Here is a 26163-nt window from a genome sequence, read left to right as displayed (position 1 = left end):
CGGCCATGTAATGTTCTGTTTATTTTATAGATACTAATGAAGTTCCTACATAAAACACAACTTTTTCTTTATTCATTTTCGAAACAGCAAAATAGTGCAATTAAAGTGGTCACCTATCGCAAAATGCCTGTCACAAAAATGTAATGAAACTCGGATATACAGTTATAAAGGAGAAATAAAGACAATGTTTGGCTAATCATGTTAGTAACCATGGCGACACCAATATCTTCACACGTGAAAGATAAAAATAGTATCTTCAATGCGCGCGATGAAGATATAATTTTTGAGTAAAAGGAAAAATCCTGGTATTTCATCAGTATCTATATAATAAAAATCCATCTTTTTCGCTCAGTGGGCAATGTAATTCAGTTGTACATCGCAACGTGGCGCCCGTTTTACATTGTTGTTAATAAATGCGTAATTTCTTTGATGAATTTTTGCGAAATTTTTGTTGTGTTAATGTTTTGTGTTTTTAAAAACGTAACCTTCACTACTGCAAAGACGTTCGCGTTGTTTTTACGAAATTTTGTCTTTTTCTTTGACCAGTACCCAGGTAAAAAAGCCCTTGATGTCTCGGATCACCCAGAACTCCCTGCGATCGTGCGCGTGGAGTTGTGGTTTGGTTTGGAAAATTATCAGAGTAGCTGGACTGCGCGCCAGCAGAGTGAGGGAGAATTTGGTGTCTTAGCTGAAACGGTCTGTATAATTTTTAAAAGCGATGTACATGTAAAACAGTAAGAAAGTTAACGAATCTGTTTAGTTAACGTATCTGTTTTTACCCTTGATAACATCGTCGCAGGGCGCCATTTCTATTGCTTAGCTTGTGATTTCCTTTTCCTTCGGAGTAAATATTGATTTGCATTTGTTATGCTGCGATGGACGCATATTGCGTTATCACCCTTTACAATAATTATATTGTGCGTCATCCCCTGATTCAAACGCTGTAGTTCTAAAATCCCGCAAAGGCATCCAATTACCCGCTAGCTGGAATGAACACGAGAATATGATATAAACCTTTGAGGTACTGAATGACATTTCCAAGAGTAAAATGATAAGATGCATTTGCAGTGTCAGTAGCAAACTACAAACTTGCACGTTTAAAAAAGCCTGAATGTTGATTTTACTGTACTTTTCTTTGTTAGCTGCAAACATAAAGAAATATCTTTACTTGAATGTATAAATCTCCATCTCCTTTTAGTACGAAAACGAAATTAAAATTGGTTTTTGGACAAAGAAGGCATTAACAAGACCTGGGTTTTCAAATGCCAATGGAGAGGTAGGAATCACCCTTTTAAGTCCAATCAATTTCTTACTATATACATAAACTTGCTAGCATCTTTAAACAGATGTCCAGCCATCTATTGACTCAAAACTACATCACTAGATCAGCGAGGATGACCTAATCGTAACGTTGCTTTGGCATAACTGGATACTGGAACGTATCATTCATTATTAACTAAGAAACAAAACTTTCCCCGCGTGTTCCAATAGTTATAAGTGGAGTCGACGCCCCGGGGTCGACGCAACCATATTAACCTGGCCCGTAGAAAAACAACCCGGAAGCATGTTAATGTGATATTTTCACTTAGAAAGACACTTTAAACTTTTTCAACAGGCTCTAGAAGGACATGAGTGACAATATTCGTCGTGAAGGCTTCGACTTTATGCTTTATGGGCTCTAAAATATTCCATATTTTATATGGCATGAGACTGTACCATAGTGTGCATTTATTACTTTTAGCTATCTGATACTGCAGTTATTGCCTTAAAACAGGATTTAAGCTATTATACAATAACGTCTTAACTGCACTCGATATAATAGTTACCGCTGCCAAAAGAAAGTTTCCAGGCTCCAGAAGGTTGGCAATTCGATGGAGATTGGTTCATTGCACCGGAGATGAGGTAATTAAGATATGACGGGCAGATATGAAAATGCAAAGTTGTCGCCCGTAATTTAATCCCTACTCCAGGGTGTTAGTACGCGTGTGTCGCATGTGTGTAGCCAGCATTCGTTTGGACTTCCACTAAGAATGTATGGAATGCACAGAACGCACTTTAATCACGCGCGTTTGTACCATCTATCACTCGTAACCTGATCACGCGTGTTTTGACCATCTGTCGCGCGAAACTTACGCAAAGCACAGCGCCGGGGCAAAAGCGTTTTGACCTTCGATCTTTGTCGCCCGCACTCAGTAACCTTTGGTTATCACTAGTATTTAAAATTAACAAGGTTGTTTAGTTGATAGGGATCTTGAGATGGAGATGGCGGCGGCAGGTAAAACGTCACTTAAAATTATAGTGAATTCGCGATTTTCAATCTTTATCGTGATTATTTCTAACTCGCTTACTTTGTCGAATGTATGCGAACTCTCCTGGAAATGAATTTCTAAGAGCCTTATCCAAGTTAAGAAAGAGATGGAAAATGCCGTCGTTGCTTGTTTACGTCCTCTATAAAACATCAAACTAGGCATTTTCACGTATATATTCGTGCACAAACAGCAAAGAAATTTGCAAAAAAGTGTGATGCACTTGCAAAGTTGTTGTTTTGCTTATTAAACCTATTGCTTTTATGACGTTCTCGTTGCTGTCGCCGTCGTCTGTTCTTAAAGTCCCTTATTGCTCCACTGAAAGCATGAAACTCATGGCCATGAATCAGGCCTTTCTGTGTACATTTTACGTTCGATGTAGTTTTCGTAAACCTTTCGTGTCTCTTAGCGGTATAACCTCGCTTAAGGACGCTAGAACATTTTCTAGTACAGCACTTAATTTCTTGCGCATTGCTCTGAACGTTCACTGATTGAAGGAAAGGCCCTTTAATTTTTCTCGATTGTCTGCTTTTATTAGTTTATTGTTTGACCGGGACTCCGGCCACAAGACCTTTTTGGAAGATGCGTATGAAAACGAGGCAAGAATGATACCAGGTGGGAAATGGGGACCTGCATCATCACCTTGGACAGATGTGGTACTGTGGTTTGTTTTTACTGTTGTTGAATTTTGTCAGGGTCGTTCCTAGTTGCAGCTATAAGAGATCAATATGAAAATCATTTCAGGGTTACCTCTAATAAACAAATCAAGTATACCGTAAAATTCCGAAAATAATCCCCTCCATGTATAAGCGCCTCCAAATATAAGCCCCCCAAACTCGTAACGCAAAAAACCCTCCGTTAAATCGCACCTCCAAATATAAGCCCCCCGGGGGCCTGTACTTGGAAAATTGCCCTGGAATACAAAGTAAAACCAAGCAAAAACGGTAAATTTACTTCCAACTTTAAGGCTAGCCCAATCGATTTCGAAACGCAAATTTCCCTTCGTAGATAAGTCCCTCCGTATATAAGCCCCTCAAAAAGAGCCCTTGAAAAATATAAGCCTCGGGGCTTACTGTCGGAATTTTACTTTTACTAAAAAAGATCAAACCTGTATAGGGATTGGGCATGTTTTTGGAAGTCATGACCACAAGAGCGTTTTTGTGCGCTGATGCTGATACAGTCATGTACGAACGTGTTACACGACCTTCATTTTGCTCAAATATACTATAATTTTTGTTCATTTAAATTTTTATATAACTTTTTTTTAAAGGTTGGCGACAAGATCGGCGAGAAAGAAAAGATAAGCTGTCCCGAAGGCTGGGAGTGGACTGGTGACTGGCAAGTCGATGATAACAGAGCTGTAGATGACGAAGGTATTATGAAAGAAATTCAGCACTTTTTTATCTAAAGCTCGCAATATAAAGTTGTATATAGAAGTATTTTACGCATGGTTTTGAATTTGCAATGTTGAAATAGTTTTATAAATACTCACAAATTTTCACTTTTGTAGACCTCATAGATCGTTATTCAGCCCTTAGACTCTAAGTTTTTAAGGCGAATAAACTATATATCTATCCATTTCATCGATCGAGTAACGAGTTTCGATGTGATGCGTTGTTTTCCTGTTAAAAAAAAAGAAAAGAAATCTAGTACAAAAAATTAAACGCGATTTATTTGTCTTCTCGCTCCACTAAGTGTGCTGCAGATGCTTATAATGCACGGGTTTTGTTACTTAGAATATCGATTATAACAATTACTACAAAGACTTTACTAGCCTTATCGATTGCAAGAAGAAATTTTCGTGCTGATATTTGTGTTAAAAGGCAAGTGTTGAGAGAGAGAAAAAAAATTCCCTCCAAAAGTATACCATCAAGGTTCTTTAAATTTTAGGATGGGAATACGCAGTCGACACATCATACGGGGTATATGGTGCAATTCAGAAGGCATACCATCTAGTGAGGAGAAAACGTTGGGTCAGAGAAAGGCTACTAAAAGACCCAAAAGCTGTTGTAAAACAGGTAGTGTTAATCATATCTTTAATTCATCAAGTTTCGTCTGACTTCAAGTTTTAAGTTTGATTATTTTGTCATAGTTCAATGCAAATTTCGTGAATATATAAACCTCAAAGCGAGTAAACCCAACGAAAACCTAGATGATTACGAGAAACTTGCTCTCTAATTTTTTTAGTTAATTATTAAGGTAAAAGATCAACTCAAATCAATGGCAGAGCATTGTATATATCAGATATTTGTTTTAAACATAGTTGGGTTAATGAGGCGTTAAAGACCTGTTTATATGTAATGTCCTAGATGCTTCATATGATCTTATCAGCGTAATGAAGTCTAAATGCTTTTGCTTTCAAATGGCTGGTAAACATTTGACCACTACACCACTGCAAGACGCCTGTTTCACAACCCTCCTTCACCCCTCTCCTTTGACGAGTTTCAATTTGTCCCCTATTCAATTGCTGCTTTCTTTTGTTTATTAACGCTTGGACGTATACGCAAAGTCACCCCCACCGTGGTACAAGTGGGAAGAGGGGTCGATGGAACCCCTCCCTAGAGTTGCAGTATTTCGAAACGATTTTGCCTTCAGTGGAAGGCCTTTGATCTTCTCAACGAGATGAGGTGTATTTTATGAGTGTTGACGCTGTTGGAGACCTGAGATGTCACCAAACTTGGTCACCATCTTGGATTTTACCAAGAGTTAGAAATCAGGCAAAAACCGTGGCAATTGGTGATTTTTTGTGCTTGACATGTAAAAATAATCCATAAATAAGTACTTTGCATCATTTTATCCACAAGCTTTACTTTTATTTTCGAGATAAGTTGAAATAACATGCATTTTGACGCAAAAATGCCTTGACCACCCTCAACATTTGACGTCATATCTCGTAAGGGAAAACTATGGATAAATCTAACTACAGACATACAGTCCATACAGGATCTTTAGCATTTCGCCAGGATATTTACCACTATGAACCTTTCTTACCCAATTTTAGAAAGAACTAGAAGAGTTTGCGAAGGAAGGATGGGAATATGCTCCGATTTTCACGGCAAAATTCCACCACAAAGAAAGGAAAATTGATTTTGTTAGGCGTCGTCGGTGGCACAGAAGAATGAGTGCAAAGGCTGGAAAAGATGTTAAAGTCGCTATGCCACCCGTTTGTCTTCTAGAGATCGAAGGAGAGGTACGATTCAAGGGAAATAAGAATGTCAAAACTACTTATTAGGTGCTAGAGAAAGGTAAAATAAATAAATTACAGATAAAAAAAAGCAAACAAAGTTGACTGTCCATTTTACTATACAGTTTGAGATGAAAGAATCTCATTGATGCAAACTTCCTCTGCACGAAGCGTGATTACTAGCTGCCGGCACTCACCTACATACATTGAAAACTACAACGCTTAAGGAATTTTGGCTTCCAAGTGACACCTTTTTAAATTGTAGCGTTATTTCTTATTTTCATCAAACAGGAGGACAGCAAGAATTGTTTGAGAAATATCCCCCGAATGTTTGTAACATTCAAAAGTGAGTATCCTAGTGTTTCAAGTGTATTTCTTATAGTTAAATAAAGTTCTTGAACAAGACAAGAATTTCCTTTGTCTTCTATGAAATGTTAGAGCTAGGAAACTTTGGCAATAGGACATTTGCCCGATGACATCATTTGACTACAACTTCCAGAATCCTAATTCAGTTTATTGTTTTCCAGTGTAAATTAGGGCTAACCGTCTTATAAATCTCAGGGGGGTTAATAAATTTGAATAAAAAGACAAAAAAAAAAAATGGATTCTTTTGTAGTTTTAGTTAAACCTACGTCAGCTGAGAAGTATTATTTAAAACGTATTGAATCTATACGTAGGTTATTTTACCGTGTACGCACAACTCAAACGTTAGTTAATTTATTCATTCATTGAATAAGTTATGAGTCCAAAAGTTTAATATTTCATTGTCATCGTTTTGTTCTCACTATCCAGGGCCTCATAAATACCAGCTGTGGGCATACATTTATCAAGCACGTGATTTACTTCCCATGGATGAGAGTGGGATGAATGGTATTAAAGAGCTCATCTTATCTTTGCTTCATCTAATGATAAAGTTTTCACCTGTAATAATATTATAAGATGATGCAATAAGGTAGTTGATCAAACTACGTACGCCAGGTTCGATTATCCAGTAATTTCAGATTTCTGAAAGCGGCCCCGTGCAAACGGACGCAACATTGTTGGCAAACACCTCTCAATATTTTTGGGAGTTGTTGCGTCCGTTTGCACGGAGCTAAAAGTTTGACCGGTTTCAAACGTAGCTCAACAACATGCAACAATGCAACAGGGTCTGCAAACAGACGCAACATGTAACATCCAAGATGTTGGGAGTTGTTTTCCACGTAGCCTAAAGCATGTTTCTCAAAATTTATTTCTCACGTTCTAGGTAATATTATTACTTTATTTATTTATTTTATTTATAGATAGATTTATTTATTTATTTTCACCAAGAAACATAATTTAAAAATGATAAATAAAAAACAGTAAAAAGCAAAAAAAGAATATTAAATGATGCAATGGTACCAGTGGTGAGAATGCGTGAAGGAAAATATGAACCTTATCTTTGGCCTCCTCATTAAAATTACGTTACCGTTACAAATTAAAAATTAGTATCAAAGAGACAGTAATTGCTTTAAAAAAGGAAGAGAAAGTGAGAAAAAAGTATATTGACGATATCATTAAAATGAAGGTCAATGCTAGTCCCACAGGAGGGCAACTGAAATGCATGAGATTTTCTCATACAATACAGGAAACACTGACCTGTATATAAGAAGCTATGATTAAGGAGTTCAGGCTGATCCAGTTCTTATTTACCAAGTGATTAGTAAGAAATCAGCCTGAAATGTTCATAAATGTTCCTAAGATTTGTTTCAGAAATACTATGCATTATTCATACATTACTAGAGCTTAACTGACAAATGTTATACTACCTTTCCAAAGAAAGAAAGAAAGAAAATAATGCTATTAGTTATATAAGTGAACATATGAGTTATTGTTAGTATTGGTTTCTCATTCTTGTATCCTCTTTCTTTTTACATCGGAACATGTTTTAATTTATCAGGCTAAAGTGGTTCTTAGATACGTGGTGTTTTCTTGGCCAAATTTTAGCCCGATGTCCTTAATCCGCTTGTTCTTATAATTATGCTGCTGTTTATGGTACGAATGAATGTCTAAGTTAGCCTGTTACCTTAAAAGAGCTGATTCAAAACGAAAAGTTAATATCTTATCTTTCACGTTAGATGCTTACGCAAGAGTAGCATTTTGCAAGCAGAGTGGAATTACGGAGGTTATGACGCAGACATTGAGCCCAACCTGGGATCAGACGTTAATTTTCGACGATATCGACATATACGAGGGTGTGGACAACGTGGCAAACAACCCACCAAGGGTTGTAGTGGAGCTGTTTGATAAGGATGCTGTGGTAATTCATTTTAATTTCTGTGCATTTATAAGATTGTGATATTCAATCATGTCAAATTTAATAATAACAATAATAATAATTATTATTATTATTATTATTATTGTTATTATTATTATTATTATTATTATCATAATGATATGGTGATGATAATGATGATAACGATGATGATATCAATAGTAATAATAATTAAAAATAGCAATAAAGTGGTATCACAAGCAGGAAGGCGACGAATGAATTCGAAATCCAGATTACGATTGGGATAAGGACAAGGGCGCTTTCCAGTTAGAAAAAAGTTTCGGAAACTTCGCTTGGAAAAGCCTTTGAATTTTTCTTTGGGAAAAGGTCGTTCCACTTCACATCGCATATCCTGGCGCGGCGCACGTTACCTGACAGGAAACCTAGATAGCTGCTGAGTTGGTAGTAATTTTGGATCAGGTCTTGGCCGATGAAGAGGAGGAAATGATTACAGCGTCTGATGACGAGGAAGAAATTTATATAATGACAGCGATATCGACTTTTATGGAGGAAAAGCTAAACAGAAACAAGAGGTCATACCACGCTATTCGGCGTTGGATGTTTTAATGATGACCAGGGGCACACTGGAAAAGTTGTGCAGAGAAGTGGAAGATACAGGACGTGTTCCTCAAGGAAACCGCTTTGGAGGACCACCAATTCCTGGTGAAGGCGGTTGACTAGAATCTATGGAGCCAGTGTCTAAGAAAGGAAAGGCGTGTTAGTCGAATTTACCGATTATTGCAGGAGGCCTAATGAAGATGAGCATTTGAATATATTATTTGAAACACCAGGTACCTACCGATTCCAAGAGGAAGGCATTTATGATTTGAAAGTGATTCCATCTAGTCAGTACTGAAAAAACAAATATGTACACTGATACACTGTGACGGAGACCATTATTCCCCAAATGGACTTGGCAAATTTCTTTTTGTGGACCTGGAACTGGTATGAGATTCGAGAATCGTGGTAATGGAACACTAAAATCCATTCGGAACGTTCCAACCGGGATATCGGGAATACCTTTTCCCCGGAATTTTCCTGTGGGACGAACCAAAGAATTGTTTTCCATTTAGCTCGCGACCGAAATTTCCGGAAATTTTTGTCTAAATGGAAAGCGCCCCGACCTCCACTGACAATGAGTCCGGGATCCAGTACCTCTCAAATCTGGAATCCAGATTGTGGGGTCCAGGATCCAAGACTGTCCTAGATTACCTTAGATGGGGCGCATATTTAGTCTTTGCTCGAATTGATACCAACATCAATAGTCATCAAAGGCTACTACACACCCTGACTTTTAAAGAGTCGTATAATAAGGTGAACCTTTTTGCAAGATTAAAAATTTTTGGTAATTCTGATTTTGGATTTTCCATGTGAGAAGTTTTAATTATACAGAAACATTTTAGAAGGCATCCTAAAAATTTAAAGACATCACCGGTTAAAGAGAAAATATTTAATAAATTACAGTTAGATTAAAAGTACAATTTCGAGACAATTTTAGTCTTGAGAATTATAATTACAGTCGAGCCTCCACTAACGGCCACCTCTCTACAACGGCAATTTTTGTTTAGCGGACAGTCCATACATTCACTCTTGTTTCAACCTCTCGACAACGGCCACCTCCTTCTGTCCCCAAGGTGGCTATTGTAGAGAGTTTCAACTGTACAAATAAAGGAATTCCTAAGACAACAACCGTTTTCAATTTCTTTAGCAAAGTCACTCCGCGTTATTGAATTGCTTCTCAGGGTAAAGATGGCTTCCTTGGTCGCTGTATGATGACACCGTTGGTGCGATTAGAGGGACATCAGACTCCTGAACCTTCACTGCAGTGGTACAAAATAAGGCGAGGAGAAGAAAAAGGAGGGGAGCTGCTGGCTGCATGTGAACTTTTCCTCGTAAGGCTTCAGAATTCTTTTCATTCCGTAGTAAGATTCCATGAAGTACACCACCCCCACCCAACAAATTGAACCGTGGGAAATGTTTTTCCCAAAAACGGGGTTGTAGCCTAAAAAAAGGCAGGTCGGGACGCTATTGTTGGTTTTCACATGACGTCACTAAATTTCAAACTACAAAACTATCGATCCTACTGAGATTTACTTTCATGGTGTGTAAGAGCAGTTGAAAACTAATTTTCAAAAAAATTTTCGCTTCAAAAGGGTCCTTGGTTTTGTAATAGAGTAGGCTTGAATTTATAAGCTTTTGCGTGACGCAGCATTTACATGACGGCCGAGAGAGCTGTCATTTACGTTAAAAAAGTGACTTTTTTACGCGGAATTTTGCTATCTAAACAGTTCAAGTATTAGAAAAAGTATTACTTTAATCTTTATGACTTCCTCTAGGAGTAAATGCACGCTTTTGTAGCAAAACTCGGTAACAGATGTTTCTGTTGGTTTCGGCCCGCCATTTTGCAGCTCATCCGGATGAGCTCCAGCATGGCGTCTCCATACAAAGCTCTATAAATTTGGGTGAAACATTTCCTTGGATATCTCGAATAGGAATTATTCCTTCGACCCAAATCTTGGAGAGGGTATTTGTATATTTACCTTCTTTCATTTCCCAGATTCTGGACTTTATCTGTTGAATGGATTTAATTTTTAATTTGATCTATTTTGAATGGCGTGACACTGAAAACCAGCAATAGGGGGAGGGGAGCCAGAGTGCCCGCTTGCTCGCAGGCTAACGGGTGGTCAGATTAAGGATCGAAAATTCATTTTAAGGTAGATTTTATAAAATTGCTGTCAAAATGACAATGAATGTGAAACGAGGTTTTCGCAATATCCTTAAGTTAATTAAGTCATTTATCAAAGCGTTTCATCTAAACGTTAAGTTAACTGATATCTTATCTCATAGTAAATTCCACCCGATCATTGGGCTTAACTTTTATATTCCAGCTATTGCATTCGCATGGCTTGACGTTTGAACATCAGCTACGTGCAGTATCCCTACCATTCTACTCTTGGCTTTGTGATCTACTATTAAAAATAGTATTTTGGAATACTTTAAACCTTCACTCGATAGGTAGCTAAAAATTTAAAGCACCATAACCTCAAATCTCGTCACCAAACGGCAATCAGTTATCAAACAACTTTTCTAAATTGCGTTTAACGCATAAACGAATAGCAGTAACGAAAAAAACCGGAGAATTTAGAAGAAAATACTGCTGAAAACATGGTGAAAAACCGCCACCCAGCTCCTTCGCCTCCCTCCAAACCCCACCACCCATGTCACGCCTCAGTTTCAAAACGAGGCTAAGAGCGAACCGTTAATATTATCATGATTTTTATTCTCATGCAAATAAAGCTTTTGCACTCACCCTCTTTCCGAAAGTGAGATTTTGGAACTCGGAAATGACCTATTAAAAGCGACTACTTCTCAGAGCTAATATTTTAGTCTATTTTTGCATTACTTTCTTATTTTATGATGATGACGCTAACAAATTATGCAAACATCCACTTAATTGAAATTTTAAACTGACAGGATGAAGGTGCTGAATTACCCTTTACCCCACCTATGAGGGGAGAACTATTTGCAGTTCGCAGTGGAGTGCGCCCGAAGTTGCAGAGGTCAGCGATCGAGGTTAGCATACTCAAAATTGCTTACCAGTTTTTTCATTTCGTTTAAATTCTTGTTTTTGTTTGTTAGTTTGTCTGTGGGTTTTTTGGGTGGGGGTACTGAATAAATACTAGTGTAATGGCTTTCGAAACCAGTATTTCGAAGGACATCTCGCAATATTTTTACTAATACCACCTCCCCCACCACCAACACCACACCACTACGTAACCACTCTAAATGACCTCCACCACAGTTTCTTCTACTACCACTGCTACTTTCTGAGGTCTGACTGACCAGATGTAAAACACATAAATGACCCACTACTGCTACCACTACTACCACCACAATCACTACCACCACTACGTAACCACTACAACGACGACCACCACTATTACTTCTATCGCTACTTCTACTTTTCAAACCCTCAGGCAAATGGACGTAACATTGTTGGGGGTTGTTGCTTCCTTTTGCACGTACCTAAAATTTTTGACCGCTTTCAAATTTTTCGCAACAAATCCCAAAAAAAAACACCCAACAACATGCAAAAATGGTGTTCAAACGGACGCAACATGTAACACACAACAGTGCTGGGAGTTGTTGCCCAACATTGCTGCTGCAACTGCTACTACCACCACCACAACTACCAATACCACTGTTTCTTTTACTACTAACGTTTGAGCTTATTGACTTGATGGAGAGCCAAAAAAGTGACAACAACTCCAGTAACAACAATTGCCTGGCAAAATGAAAGTTAACAGTATTAATAAACCCGTTTTAGACTAACAGAACAAAAATGAAATTAGGTTGCGGCAGCCTAAAAGTTAGTCCGTTTGTTTAAAGTCTTATATTGCTCTTAGGTCTTGTGCTGGGGTGTGAGGAACATGAAAAAGTTCCAGCTTACAAGCGTGACATCACCGAGCATCGAGTTTGAATGCGCCGGGGAAGTGGTGCAGTCTGAGGTCATAAAAGACACCAGAAAGAACCCCAACTTTGAAAATCCGGTTTTGAGAAGAATGATTGTGGTAACTATTTCTTTTCTTTTTCCACATAATACGATTGTAAGAAAAATTTAAACAACTGCAATTGAGGTGATGCACGCAAGATAGTAGTCTTCTATAGAAACTGTGCAAAGAAATTCGTCAGTTGTTAAATTGCCACGATACACCTTATTTGCTCCCCTCCAAACCCCCCCCCCCCTCCCTTCTCCCACACCCTCAACTTTCAAATACGTATTGTCTTCAATTTCTCTAGGTACCACTGTGATACCCAGGAGAAATTAAGATCAAAGGCTAGGCATTTTTTTTTGGGGGGGGGGGGGGGGTGGGGCAAGCAAGGTGTTTTATGGGAGATGTGCAAATGGCGAATTTAATGGCGAGTCTACGCCACAGACTAAACTAAACCTCTGGTTAAGTCCGCCTTCGAGCCAGCGCCGAAATCCTTGTTCTGGTACTTACGCGCATCGTTGATTTGTTAAAAAAGCTATCGCCAATTTGTCAAACAAGTTGAAGAGAAACGTTTTTCCGGTAAATTGTTGAGCCCTTTACGTTGCGGGCCCGGAAAAAAAGATATTTGTTACAAGACAAGGTTAGGATTACGTCTACGACGCAGGCTAGCTTAAATGTAATCAGAGAAGACATTTTTTTGCTCTGTTCACCTGGGAAATAAATGTCGGATTCTCCCAATAACGTAGTCTGTTCATTTAGTAATATAAGTGTCATGGAATTGTACTAATTGAAAGGCTAATAACACGCAAAAAATGCTTAGGACAATTTAGCAATATTTAGCAAAGAAACCATATGATATGAGCCAATTCAACAACCACAGAAGCCATATGGAGAGTTAAACCATATTATCAGGTAGGATCAAAAATCGCTCGCATTAACTTGAGGAGCAAATTTAGGTCGGTATGATAGACCATTTCTTGAAAGGAGCAAACGCCGGGTGCCCACAAGTTAGAAAAAGAACTGAAGAAAATCGAACCCTTAATGTTTTTGTTACAGAATCTTCCAGTGGAAGACATCTACATGCCATCACTAAACATCCGTGTCCGTGACAATCGAACGTTTGGTCGTCGACCAATCGTAGGAGTGCATTCAGTGAGGTCTATTCAGAAGTACCGCTGTCCTACACCTCAAGTCATTGAAGAGGTTGACTCGGGATCGAAGGCCCAACAAACAAAAGGTTACCTAATTTAGAGTGCCCTTAAAGTATAGACCAGTGAGAGTTACTTTCTGGCGCTATTACAGTAACGGTAAAGCTCCTTATTTCAAGTCGGTAAATCGTAACAATGCTCGTTACCATACGAAACTGTGGCCTACGGTACGCTCATTTTACGCACTCACTTTACAAGGTATATATCGAATACATTCATATTAGTAAAATCATTAAAATTTAAAATACACGCTTGTCTAACTTAAGACCTTTGACGAAAGCTTTCCTACTTCACCAACTTAACTCTCTTTGCCAGTAGATATCTTAGCACGCTGAGGATAAAGGGCTTAAGATTGGTCACGTATTTGTCCAAACTATTCTTGTGTATGGAATGTCGCCAATATCTCCAAAACAAGAGAATATAAGGAGTTGAGACCTTCACTATGGTATTTTTCTTAAATTACTACTACGTAGTACTGCTAGTACTACGCATGACCAAAAAGTAAATTTTTTGACGCAATCATTTTTTTCATAGTTTATGAACTAGTTAATAATTCAAAAAAAAAGATAATAAAGAAGTTAATATTAAATAAGTGTTATGAAGTCAAATGAAAAACTCCTCATTTTGCATTGTTAATTTCCCCTTCTATAATCATTTTGTTTGAGAAGTAATATAAAATACTACGCGGCACGTTGGATTAAGCACTCTGTCTTATGTTTGATATACATACATATGAAAGGACAGGAGCGCGGATCAAAGACCTACTTTTATTCGAGGGTATAGAATCCTTGGGTGCTATTCTTTACCTTAATGTGTTAAATCTCCCAAAAAAACGAAGCTTTGTTTTTTAAAGGCCAGACGAGACATGTCGCCGTAGAAAACCATTATCTTTTAAAACCATTGCGGATATCAGAAACTTTGAACTTTCTATTACCTGTAGCTCCTGCGGACACCGCTTCAACAACGAGCAAGCAAGCCTCGCATGTTGTGGATGTCAAGGAACCCAAAAAAAAGAAGAAGAAGGTAGGTTGTCTTGGAAACTATTAAGTCGAGGGAACTGAGTTTGGTGGGGCACTGGGCGCAATTTGGCGCCGTCAAGACAGATCAACTGCTGAAGACAACATCCGTTGGTCGTTCATTCTCTTCCCCGATCCATCAGGTGTTCCTTTGAACATCTGGGATCAATTCAATAAAACTTTTACATGTGTAATTTAAAAGTGTTGCTATTACTTTCAAACTCTAAAAGAATGGCTACGCAACCCGGTTTGTAAGTCGCCCTTCTAACCGGGCCAACTGCAAACGCCACGTTTTGTAAGGAAATGTATGAAAAGTTAGCTCGCCCCAGGGTAGCTAGGTTAGGCGGGTGACTCTTCTACCAGAGACAATTTTTCTCCATATAAACGGGGCGAGAGTCCCTCTAACAAGTAACGAATTATTGGCCGCACATTCAACACAACGCATATTTAGCCACTGATCATCCAATATAAGACTGCGAGTTCACCCCGTTGAAAGTCTTAGTTACTGCGGGCGACCAGAGGAACCTGCGATCCCAATCTCTTAGTTGCTATTAGGCATTCACAACACGCATTAGTTTGGACTTCCACCACAAATAAATGGAATGCGTAGGACGCAATCTGATCGCGCGTGTATAAAACTGTCTATCACGTAAACTTTCGCAATGCACAGCGTTTGATCGATCTCGCTCGCAACCCTAACCCTTGGTTATTACTAGACTCAGATACCCCTTCTGACCAGGAAATATTTCGATGTCTTTAGATAAAATAGAATATCCTCCTTTTGCAAAACGGTTCTCATCAAGAAAAAAAATTAATTGCCAGTATACACAATTTTTTTCTTTTTTTTTTCTTTGCATTTGTTGCCTTTTTTTCTCTAGGAAAAGAAGGAAGAAGTTACTGAGGATGATCTGGACTGGTGGTCAAAGTTTTTTGCTTCAATCGGTGACGAGGAAAAATCTGCAGAATACCTTAACAAAGGATACGCAAAGATGACGGTGAGGTATACTCTATATTTAATATAAGTAAAATCCAACTAGAGGTCTATTATCAATGCTGCGTTCTGATTTGTACTAGTAGCGAAAAGCGCCGACTTTTTGGCGGCAAAGAAGATTAAAATTTAGCTTTAACTAGCTAAAGCTGTTTTGTCTCGATATTTTTGACCAACTAGTTGGATTTTACTAAAACAATAATAATTATTATTCCTCTCGCCCTCATAGACTCAGAACATATTGACTCAGAACTCATTCGGGCTCGAGGAATTATTGTTAAATATTACGAGATATTTCTGTTGAGACACAGGAAGTTTAAAGTACATTTTCAGTGCTTCCATTGTTACAAAAACATTTATTTTCTTTTAATTCTCTAAGTCCACGATCATCAACTGTTCACTTCCTCGTGAAACGTTCAAGGCTGCAAATAAGCAAAAAAAAAAAAAATCTCGGTTTTTTTAGTTCTAAAGTAGATTATGTCTTTACTTTGACAGGTTCAGCCAATGTCATTTGTTTTCTCTAGGTGCATAACTACAATGATAGTAATAATAGTAATGATAATGATGATGATGATGATGATAATGATATTATAATAATAATTGTATCGAAAAGGTAATGAAAATCATTGTAATATGGGAGTTTTTCCTTCTCTTTCCACAAAACCTTGAGTGGAAGATAAGCCTCCGGCCGATCCACAGCCTGCTGTTATTGGAGGGTCATTTCTTAATATCAATAAATACTTATTTTAAGATCACTGACCTACACAGAATTAATTCTCCTTGAAACTTTCTATTTAAGGTTTACCAAACGGAGCTGGAAAAAGTTGAAAAATTCGACGGTTTTCAAGATTTCATTTCTTCTTTTCCTTTTTACCGAGGAAAAGCAAAGTCCAGAGAAGAGGAGGAAGACACAGTTGTTGGCGAATTTAAGGTTGAAGATTATTTTTTAGTTTGTCAATTTAAGGTTGAAGATTATTTTTTAGTTTGTCAGCATTTTCTAGAAAAGTTATGCTTATTGTATTAAGGGTGACCATTCCATTTAGAAGACTTCTATGTCTTTAAGAGCTCAAGTGCTCGAGCCAAATCACCTGTTTAGAGTGTTAGGGGAAAATATTACAAGATATTGACGAGCGGATTGTTGTTTCAGAAAGTTACTTGACGTGTAACTTTATTACTCTTTACAGTTTTTGTATAGAAGAGTCGTGGTGTGCTTACATGTAAATGGAGGACCGGGTTTATAACCATAGTATTGTTCGATAACTTTATGCACGGTGAAACAAAAGTGAAATGGGAAGGTAGGTCAAGCCATTAAAAGATTGCATGTATGCCTAAAGGAATGTCTTTCACTTCTAGGGAACGTTTCGTTTTTACCCTATGCCCGAGGATGAAAGGACATGGCCCTTACCAAAGACTGTATTCACATACCTCCCTCCAAGTCAACCGATAGAGTGTATCGTTCGCCTGTATGTCATCAAGGTAAATTTAAGTTGAGAAGATGATATTTCGAGCGCCAGCCCTTCGTTAGAGTGATTAAGGGGATTGTGGGTTGTGATCTGGGTATTGCTTCTGATTGGTCGTGCCGTGAGGCAAATTTGCTTTAACCGTGGCTGGCTTTAACCGTGGCAGTGTTAGCTCAGTCGGTAGAGCGTGTGAATGCAAAGCGGGAGGTCGCAGGTTCGATTCCCGGGGCCGGACTAATACTCAGGGTCTTAAAATAGCTGAGAAATGAAGGTACTCCCTTTGAACTGCAAGCGGCTAGACCTTCGCGTGGCTCGGATGACCACCTAAAATGGCGGTCCCGTCTCCAGTAGGAGACGTAAAAATAGTGTGCCCTATTAGTACTTTCGTGCTAAATACATTGACCCTCAAATAAGGTTTTTTTGTTCACGAGGCTCAACCCTGCACCCTTTCAAATAAGAAAACGGAGGAGTATGATACTCAGTTTAATCTATATTTATCTTTTTAGTTATAGTCAACTATAGCTATGCAAAAGTCAACCATAGAAATAGTAATGTGACAATAAACCTCTGCTTTTTCCTCTCAGGGTTTGAACCTTCAACCAAGGGATGATTCAGGAACTGTAAGTAACTGTAGTAAGATGCTTGATCACTTGAACGTTTAGTGTATACTATACATTGTCAACTTGTACTTAACTAAATTTATGATTTGCCTGAATTAAGAATTGTTTTTAATTTGTCCTTGTTATTCATTTCACTTACCAGGCTGACCCTTACCTAATAGTGACCTTAGGGAAGCAAAAGTTTGATGACCAAGACACTTACAAACCGTACACCCTCAATCCTGTGTTTGGAAGGTAAATTTAATAAAGCTGCAACAAACAAGCAACTGTGACGTCAAGTTCTTCGTGAAGGTGTTTGAAGGAACTTTAATTAAAAAAGTAACTTCACGAACACTCTTATCTACCAAAAATGATAATTGCATTTCTTTGTTTTCAGATCATTCGAATTCACGGCTACCATTCCTGTTGTCAAAGACCTTAAAATTGCTGTTATGGATTATGATCTCATTGGACGCGATGACATCATCGGTGAAACACAGATAGACTTGGAACAGAGGCTACTGTCTCAACATCGGGCCACGTGTGGTTGCTCAAAGTCCTATTGCAAGTAAGAGAAAATGATTGTGACGATCGTGATAACGAGGATTTAAATACTGATGACGATAAAAAATTTGTTGTGGTGATGATGTTGATAAAGTTACTGAAGTTGCATGACGAGGACGACGATGAGCTTGTTGACGCTGATCTATAATGATTAAAGAGTGATTTGTTATCATTGCCTTCAAGGACTGGCCCGAACAAATGGAGGGATTCTCGTAAGCCAAATACGATTCTGAGAGATTGGTGCGTAGCCCAGAACAAAGACCCTCCAGTTTACAGCAACGATCCATCCTCTGTGACAGTTGATGGAGTAACGTATACCTTATCTGATTTTGGTAAGGCCCTTGGTCAATATACCCTAAGCCATGAGTTGTAGTACATCAATTTAACTGAATTATTAACTTCTATTGAGGAATTTTACCTTAAAATGTGTCAAGACAGATAGGAAATAATCGGAAGTTTCAGAATAGATCATTTTCAGTCACGTGGTCAGCAGCTTTGCAAATTGCTTGGAATAAAAGGAAGTGTTAACATAAGGAAAGAGTTCAATTTCCACAGGATTTTTTTGTACAGAAACATGGCCGCCGATCCATTGTTTTGTACACAAATATGGCCGCCGTGACGTCATGTGAAAAGAATCTATTGGTTTTAATATGGCTATTTCATTTGTTACTGATTCTGTTAATGAGACGTTTCTTGAAATTTCTTTCGTTTTTTGACAGAAGAAGAAGGAACGGTGATCCACGAACATCTTGGAAAAGAACAAAGCCGACTGGCGCTCTATGTAGTTAATCAACTGAACCTGGTTCCTGAACACGTGGAAACGAGGAGCTTGTACAATAAAACACAGCAGCCGAATATGGAGCAAGTAAGCCTTTAGTTAATAAAGGTCTCGGATAAATGACCGGATATTTTTGTCCAGGTCACATTCAACAAAGGGTAGCTAGACAGGCAACTAGTGTTTAGTCCCGTGCAAACGTTAGACGTTGACGTTACATTTTGCGTCCGTTTGTACACCCTGTTGCATGTTGGTGTGAGGTGTTGCGCAAAGTTTGAAACCGGTCAAACTTTTAGCTACTGCAAACGGACGCAACAATTGCAAACAATGTTGCGTCCCTTTTTACGGGACTTTTGACCAAACTTCGACACCCCTGAAATTATGGCGTATTATCGGTTTCCGATTGAGCGTATTTTTTGGCTTTGTTAGCGTAATGGGAAATGTTGGATAAAAATCTAGGTCAAACAAATGAAGCCATTTGAACGTGAAGTTAAGAGATGTACCTAAATGGTCAAATAGGCTCTCCCAGCACAGCGTTAAGCTACGTACAAACGGACGCAACATTGTTGGCCTACAACTCCCAACATTGTTGGATGTTCAAGTTGCGGCCGTTTGTACACCCTGTTACATTTTGTTACGCAAAGTTTGAAACCGGTCAAACTTTTAACGTGCAAACGGACGCAACATTGTTGGCCAACAACTCCCAACATTGTTACGTCCGTTTGCACTCAGCTTTATGGTATTCTTGAAAACGGCCTATTGTATAAGACCAGGGCTTATGATTGGGGTTTTAAACCAAATGACTCAAATGCAAACGGAGACAACAACAAATGTTGGGAGTTGTGTCCGTTTGCACGAAGCTAAAAGTTTGACCGGTTTCAAAGTTTGCGCAACGACACCCAACAACACTCAACAACATGCAATAGGATGTGCAACCGGACGCAACATGTAACATCCAACAATGTTGTTTCCGTTTTCACGGGGCATTACGGTACTTACAGGACGTTTGGTTACTGCTACTTTGACTGATTTACAGGGAAAGTTGCAGCTGTGGGTGGACATCTTCCCGACATCAGAGGGCAAAGTACCTGTAGCAGTTAACATCAAACCGCGCGAACCACAAGAGTAAGATTTGGTCTTCACACTTTTATTATTTCTCTTAAGTTTCTCAGAGCTCTCACTGTACAAATAGGCCTTTTGAAATTGTTGGTCACGTGATAAACTTTCTTTAAAAAAATCGTTTTTCAAAGATAATATTGATGGATAGAAAACGAAAAGGGGATATTGAAATAAAGTAGGAACATTTGCAAACATTCTCAAGGCTCTCATGTCCTCTACGAAATAAACTGACTGACTGAAGTGCATGACTCGCCCGACCATTCATAAAATTAAACCCCAGTAGTAAGTTACTAACGCGGAAAAAACAATTCTGATACCTATACTTAATGTTGTTTCCAGAGACTTTTCAACAAACAGCTGATTTTGCTTCTCTCGTTCTCTCGTCAGATACGTTCTTCGCGTCATTATATGGAATACTAAAGACGTGATCCTAGAGGAGACGTCCATCACTGGTGAAAAAATGAGTGATATCTATATTAAAGGGTAAAGAAAGTTTCATTCCCAAAAAAAAAAACAGCGTTAATATTCATTTAATTTGTTGCATATTATTAAGAATTAAACAGGTCTATCCTTTAATCTTTACACCTTTTTGCTCGTAACTATTATTATTATTATTATTATTATTATTATTAATGGGCACAAGGAAGTTGTGACAACAATCACCTTTCTTCCTTGACTTAACGCACATGGTTTCGTGATTTCAGGTGGATCGACGGAGTCGATGAGTCGCAAGAAACTGACGTCCACTACAGGTATGTAAGCTTTAGCCTGATAGTGACGAACCTCGTAACTTTGAGTAATTTAATCCATCAGTTTGCAAACACTGCGTGCAGTTTTAGGTTTTAATAAGCATAAGCGTCGTTTCTACGCCGCATCTTTCAAAGCAGCGACTTCGCTTCCGGCCTCGGGGTCTGACCGCCAAGACCTAAGAAAACGCCGCACAAAAGGATTAGTGAAAGCACTTGTACACTGACTGGACACGTGGTAGGAAGTTAAGTGGGCCAACGTTCATCTTTTTCCTGCATACAGATCGGTGGGCACCAAATACAAAGCCACGCCCTGAGTTTAATTTGCAATTGGGTGTTTGGACTTGATTGCTTTACTTATTTGCTTTACTTTTGTTTGTGTAGGTCACTGAATGGAGAAGGGAACTTCAACTGGAGATTTGTGTTTCCTTTCCAGTTCATCCCAGCTGAGAAGAAGCTTGTATTGGAAGAGAAGGTTCTTGCCTTTTCTTTGTTTGCTAGACCTTTAAGGGTTAAGATCCGATCGACATGAACTGCGTTTAGTGCCACAACACCGTTTTCACTATTTTTTTTTTTTAAATGCTACAGGAGCACTTTTGGAGTCTTGACGCGACGGTGGAGAAACTTACTCCCAGACTCATGATCCAGGTTTGGGACAATGATTTTGGAATTGCAAGCGATGATTTCTTAGGTGAGCAGCTTTGTACACCCTGTATTAGAAAGCTCGCGAATCGAGGTGATTACTCAAGTTCCCAAATAACGAAAACCTAAACAATGTTTGACGAAATAGAAAACAAAGTCTCCTTTAGTAACAGGCTTGTCTTGTAGGTAGGCAAGAGCATAAACATTGTTGGAGCGTTTCGAGAAGAGAACTTTACTTGCTTGTAGTTCTCAGCATTCGAAATCGTGTTATGTGTTTTAGCATCTCCCCATTAACCATAAACGTGACGCTTGACCACTAATGATCGAGTTCTGAAATCAATTCATACCCGTTTTTAACCACACAATGTACAATGTATCTCTAAAGAGCTCCAAAGAAGCAAGCACTTTCCAAATTTGGTCAGCGCTAGCTAAATGCCTTAAAAAAAAAATAAAAGGAAAACAAAAATTAATTCATCATTTAAAAAAGAGAGAGAAAGCTGGCCGCTATTGGTTAAAGAGACTAGAATAAATTAAGGGGGATTACTTTGAAATAAAATTATGATCCGTTTCCACTTGCAGGCGCACTTCAACTGGATCTAACATCGTTGATAAAGCCAGCTACTAGCAATAGATATTGCAAGCTCCCCACAGAAACTACAGCAACGCTGGATTTATTCAAACAGCAACGTTGTTATGGGTGGTGGACTGTGACTTCGATGAAAACAGGCTCAATACAAGAAGCGGTAACCTGCCAACTACCTCTCTGTAGACTAGCTGTAGCTGTAGACTACAAGCAGGCTTAACTTTAGTACCAAGAATTTCTTATTCATTGACCAGTTGCAGATACCAAGTTATTTCAATGGCCAAGATTTGCCTCTCTCTTTTTAGTGTTTTTATATATATCTAATTATTATTATTATTATTATTATTATTATTATAACTATTAAGTGAATAAAAATAAATATTAATAATCCCATTAACAATGATAATAATAATAATTATTTTATTTATTATTTTTACTTATTTATAACTTTTTTTTCATTTACTCACGTAGGGTAAGATTGAGATGACCCTAGAAGTGATGCCAAAAACGGAAGCACTTGCTAAACCCGCAGGAGAAGGGAGAGACGATCCCAACAAAAATCCAACTTTGGAAGAACCGCAGTAAGTTGAAGGTTAACTATAGCAATTAGGGTTGATTCTCTCACTATTTCGATCTTCCGGATTAGACGTTACGAAGGGAAATACGAAGTGATATTACAAATCAGGCTGAATGCCAAGAACATATGCCCAAGTATTTTGTTTATGACGTTGCTCCCAATAAGGCGAAATATGTCGCTAACAAGCATTGATATGAAGCTGGATGGTTCTCCAACAGCACGTTCTCATTGGTTTGTTAGAGATCACATGGCACTTAACAAAATAAAACTGTTTTCCGCAAAAATTTTGGGATTTTGCACTGTTAAAAAGTTGCTACAGCCAGAGGTTCTGAAATTCCGACCTTTTTCCTGGCAAATGTAAAATTTCCTGACCAGCTTAATTAACAGTTTGACAAATGAAACCTGATAATGGAATCAACCCCTCCCACACAACCACCCTGTCCACCCATGTATTCATGCTGTTAGCGAGTCACGTGCAGTGTATATGAATTGGTAGTTCCTTAACATAACTTTCAATATCATGAACAACACTCTTCCAATAAAACATGACTCATGTCTGTAAAATGCACAAAAAAACCTAAATGTAGGAAAACAATAAACATAGAAGGAAAAGAATAAAGATGTATTCTTAAAATTCACTTTTCCTTGACTTCTGTTAGAGACTTAAACTTCCCCTGACTAAAAATGACATTCCGTGATGTTTCTCCGACCTGGAAGAATTTTTTTTTCCCAAGACCATTTCCTGACCTGAGGCAACCATGCTGTTACCCGCCAATGTTGAACGTTTGTTAGATGTGCTTTTTTTAAATTTGTAGACGTAGAAGCTCTTTTTTATGAGCTTCATTGCAAATACGTTAATTGACAGTCCCTTGCGAAATTAATTTCTGTCCCCCCGAGGCCTTTCACGAATTGTTTATATTTTACTTATTTTATTTTCCACAGCCGTCCCGCAACCTCATTTCTATGGTTTACGTCACCATTGAAGTCCCTGCGTTATATTATCTGGGGGAGGTACAAATGGTACATCATAGGTTTCCTATTATTCGTGATCATCGCTCTTCTTATCGTCCTCTTCTTCTATTCAGCACCGGTGAGTTTCATAACAAATCAGTTTAATGATTAGTCCCTAAGGAAACAATTATTTAGTTGGTCCCTCGGGACCAATCATGAAGTGTTTACAGGTAAAGTTACAGTAAAACGAGCAGCAAAAAAACTTGCAACTTGTTTTGCAACATTGCTGCAAAACGAGTTGAATAGCGATAATGCGCGTTTTACCACCCACGTTTGAACTTGTCTTGCAACAACTAAGGTTGCAAGGTTTCATTTCGCGGGTGGTAAAACGCGCAACGTCGCTATTCAACTCATTTTGAAGCAAAGTCGCAAAACAAGTTGCACGTTTCTCTGTTGGCCATTTTACCGTACCTTAAGATATCACTGTTGCGAAGAAAAGAAGGAAATATATTTTCCCTTTAAGCCTTTACATTAGTGTAGGTAATAGCATAATTTGTAGTGATATTTGGCATAAACACAAAAAGTGATATTTCGAAAATGTTATACGTAATTTCACGAGTCGTTAGGCGAGTGAAATTGGAGACAATTTTGAATTATCACAAATGGTATTTATGCCAAATATCACGTACAAATCATGATATTATTTGTTTATACTACTACCCGCAAAGCTGAAATACCACTGCTCTAAGCCAGTCAAATTGCAGGAATTTCTCATGTAGTAGTATAAACAAAGAAATTCGCGAGACTAATCTCCAGTTAAAAATTAATTGATAGAATTTGATTTAAAAGATCGAACTGAGCATTTTATTAACTCCCTTAACCTTTTCCCTGGATGACGTATTGATATTGTTTGGAGAACATTGATGTTGGTCACTCTCAGGACTTCGAAACAGGCATGCGCACATGATCTCGAAAAAAAAAAACGATACTGGTAGTTGTTGCTTATTTGTTGTTGCTGTAGTTGTTTTGTTCCTGTTATTTATTTCCGAGAGAGGTGCTCTGTCATTGCGCGATCACTTAATAACCAAGACCAAGACAAATTTGACACAAGAAAATACGAAAGCTTAAAATATATTAATTGCGTTTTTGCTTTCTTCTTATGCTAACAGGGATATTCGATGAAGAAATTGTTGGGAGCCTAGAGAGGAGCTGTGGCCTTAACCGCGAATAAACAAACAGATTGAGGATGGATGAACGTTTCTTGAATTACTTCTAAGTAGTGAAAAGGCAATAAATAAAAAAGCTAAATAGCGCGTTTGATACGAACGAAAGAGAACGAAATATCAAAAAGGAAAAGATGAAGTTAGACCTTTTAAGGCCAGTTTTCTTCAGTTAGTCCTTTGTCGCTACGTTAGCAATTAACAAAAAGCGAAATGGACCGTTATGAGGAGATGGAAATATCAAAGAGGAAACTATCTTAAGAAAGGCCAGTTTCTTAAAGCTGGGAACTTTTGCAAGCGGTTTCCCTTTCTAAAACCACCGTTAGTTTCAACAGTATGTCTGCAATGCACTTGTACGGTAATTGGCTACTTCTAGGTATTCTTTTTATTGTTCGCTATTTGAAGCAGCTGTTCCAGGGATACCAAACAAAAACTTTCGTAAATACCTACTTCAATGAAGGTTGAAAAGGCATTGGCCAATTACGCACTGGGAAGCTATTGTTTGGCAGTCACTCAGGCAGACCATTGCAGCGAGTTCCGTATGCCCAAAATACCTAATGGCCAAATACCAAAGCAACTTTATTGAATTAGGTATATACCTTTGGGGCGGCCTTATTGCAGTTAACATGAGACACATGAATTAGAAAATAATCATCGTCAACCTTTTTTAAGTGATAATGATTTCGTTTAGGACACGAAATGCTATTTCAGTATGCAACCAGGCCATTGGTTATTACAAGCGATAAAAGGATAAGCAGATACGCGATCATAATTATGGTCGTTTTGGTTCACAGAGCCATAGTGGATAAGTAGATACGGAATCACATGGTTGTTCATAAAAGATACGCAGGCACCCAGGCACAAGGTTGTTTTGTTTATGCTGTATCTGTTATGGCAGTTTAGACGCTCTTTGAAAATTGATTTTAGGTTTTTTAAGGCACTATACGATAAATAGTTCTTAAGATACCTCAAAAATGTAAAAATACCGGTACAAAATGAAATAAATGCTGTCAATTCTTTTCACTCTCACCATTCTATTGGCTATCTTGTCAAAGGTAATTGGGGGCTTGCACAAAAATAGTTTTCTGACTTTTTAACAAGAAATAACAAATTGTCAATTCATAAAAGTGGCAAAAAGGACCACAATTCTACAGAAACTGCTTTTGTATATGTCACTGATAAAAATTCAAAGGAGTTGACGAAAATAGGGTATTACTGTTAATATTATTGGATATGTTGAAAGCATTTGATAGCTTAGATCACAATTATCTTCTAAGTTGCGCAGATTTGGCCTGATGCAGTCGGCCGTTTCCTGGTTTTCTAGCTATTTGTCAGTTAGAAAGCAGAGGGTCCGCTACAAAGATTCCATCTCAGAAATACTTTCTATGGAACATGGGGTACCCCAGGGCTCAATTCTGGGTCCAATTTTACTCATC

At 38.2% G+C, this 26163-nt stretch overlaps 1 protein-coding gene across 1 annotated transcript in view; it reads left to right on the top strand.

The window, feature by feature from the left end:
* Positions 1-25756, top strand: part of LOC140933170 (myoferlin-like) — a 59079-nt gene extending 33323 nt beyond the window's left edge. The window contains exons 29-60 of the mRNA XM_073382685.1: positions 547-696; positions 1199-1276; positions 1823-1902; positions 2845-2962; positions 3577-3679; positions 4197-4324; positions 5308-5496; positions 5782-5836; positions 6283-6360; positions 7590-7771; positions 9529-9678; positions 11261-11359; positions 12193-12357; positions 13336-13516; positions 14428-14510; positions 15382-15498; positions 16291-16422; positions 16845-16967; positions 17536-17571; positions 17714-17805; positions 17948-18118; positions 18298-18446; positions 18834-18979; positions 19926-20014; positions 20396-20491; positions 20713-20760; positions 21139-21229; positions 21343-21445; positions 21976-22139; positions 22451-22560; positions 23499-23646; positions 24677-25756. Of these exons, the coding sequence (XP_073238786.1) occupies positions 547-696; positions 1199-1276; positions 1823-1902; positions 2845-2962; positions 3577-3679; positions 4197-4324; positions 5308-5496; positions 5782-5836; positions 6283-6360; positions 7590-7771; positions 9529-9678; positions 11261-11359; positions 12193-12357; positions 13336-13516; positions 14428-14510; positions 15382-15498; positions 16291-16422; positions 16845-16967; positions 17536-17571; positions 17714-17805; positions 17948-18118; positions 18298-18446; positions 18834-18979; positions 19926-20014; positions 20396-20491; positions 20713-20760; positions 21139-21229; positions 21343-21445; positions 21976-22139; positions 22451-22560; positions 23499-23646; positions 24677-24709 (3687 nt within the window). The 3' untranslated portion in view covers positions 24710-25756. The remainder of the gene's footprint in view (positions 1-546; positions 697-1198; positions 1277-1822; positions 1903-2844; positions 2963-3576; positions 3680-4196; positions 4325-5307; positions 5497-5781; positions 5837-6282; positions 6361-7589; positions 7772-9528; positions 9679-11260; positions 11360-12192; positions 12358-13335; positions 13517-14427; positions 14511-15381; positions 15499-16290; positions 16423-16844; positions 16968-17535; positions 17572-17713; positions 17806-17947; positions 18119-18297; positions 18447-18833; positions 18980-19925; positions 20015-20395; positions 20492-20712; positions 20761-21138; positions 21230-21342; positions 21446-21975; positions 22140-22450; positions 22561-23498; positions 23647-24676) is intronic.
* Positions 25757-26163: the final 407 nt, after the last annotated feature.

Source organism: Porites lutea, chromosome 4 (genome assembly GCF_958299795.1).
Source record: "Porites lutea chromosome 4, jaPorLute2.1, whole genome shotgun sequence".
Lineage (NCBI taxonomy): Eukaryota > Metazoa > Cnidaria > Anthozoa > Scleractinia > Poritidae > Porites > Porites lutea.
The sequence above is the reverse complement of the archived record's forward strand: the minus strand, read 5'-3'. Positions and strand labels throughout refer to the sequence as shown.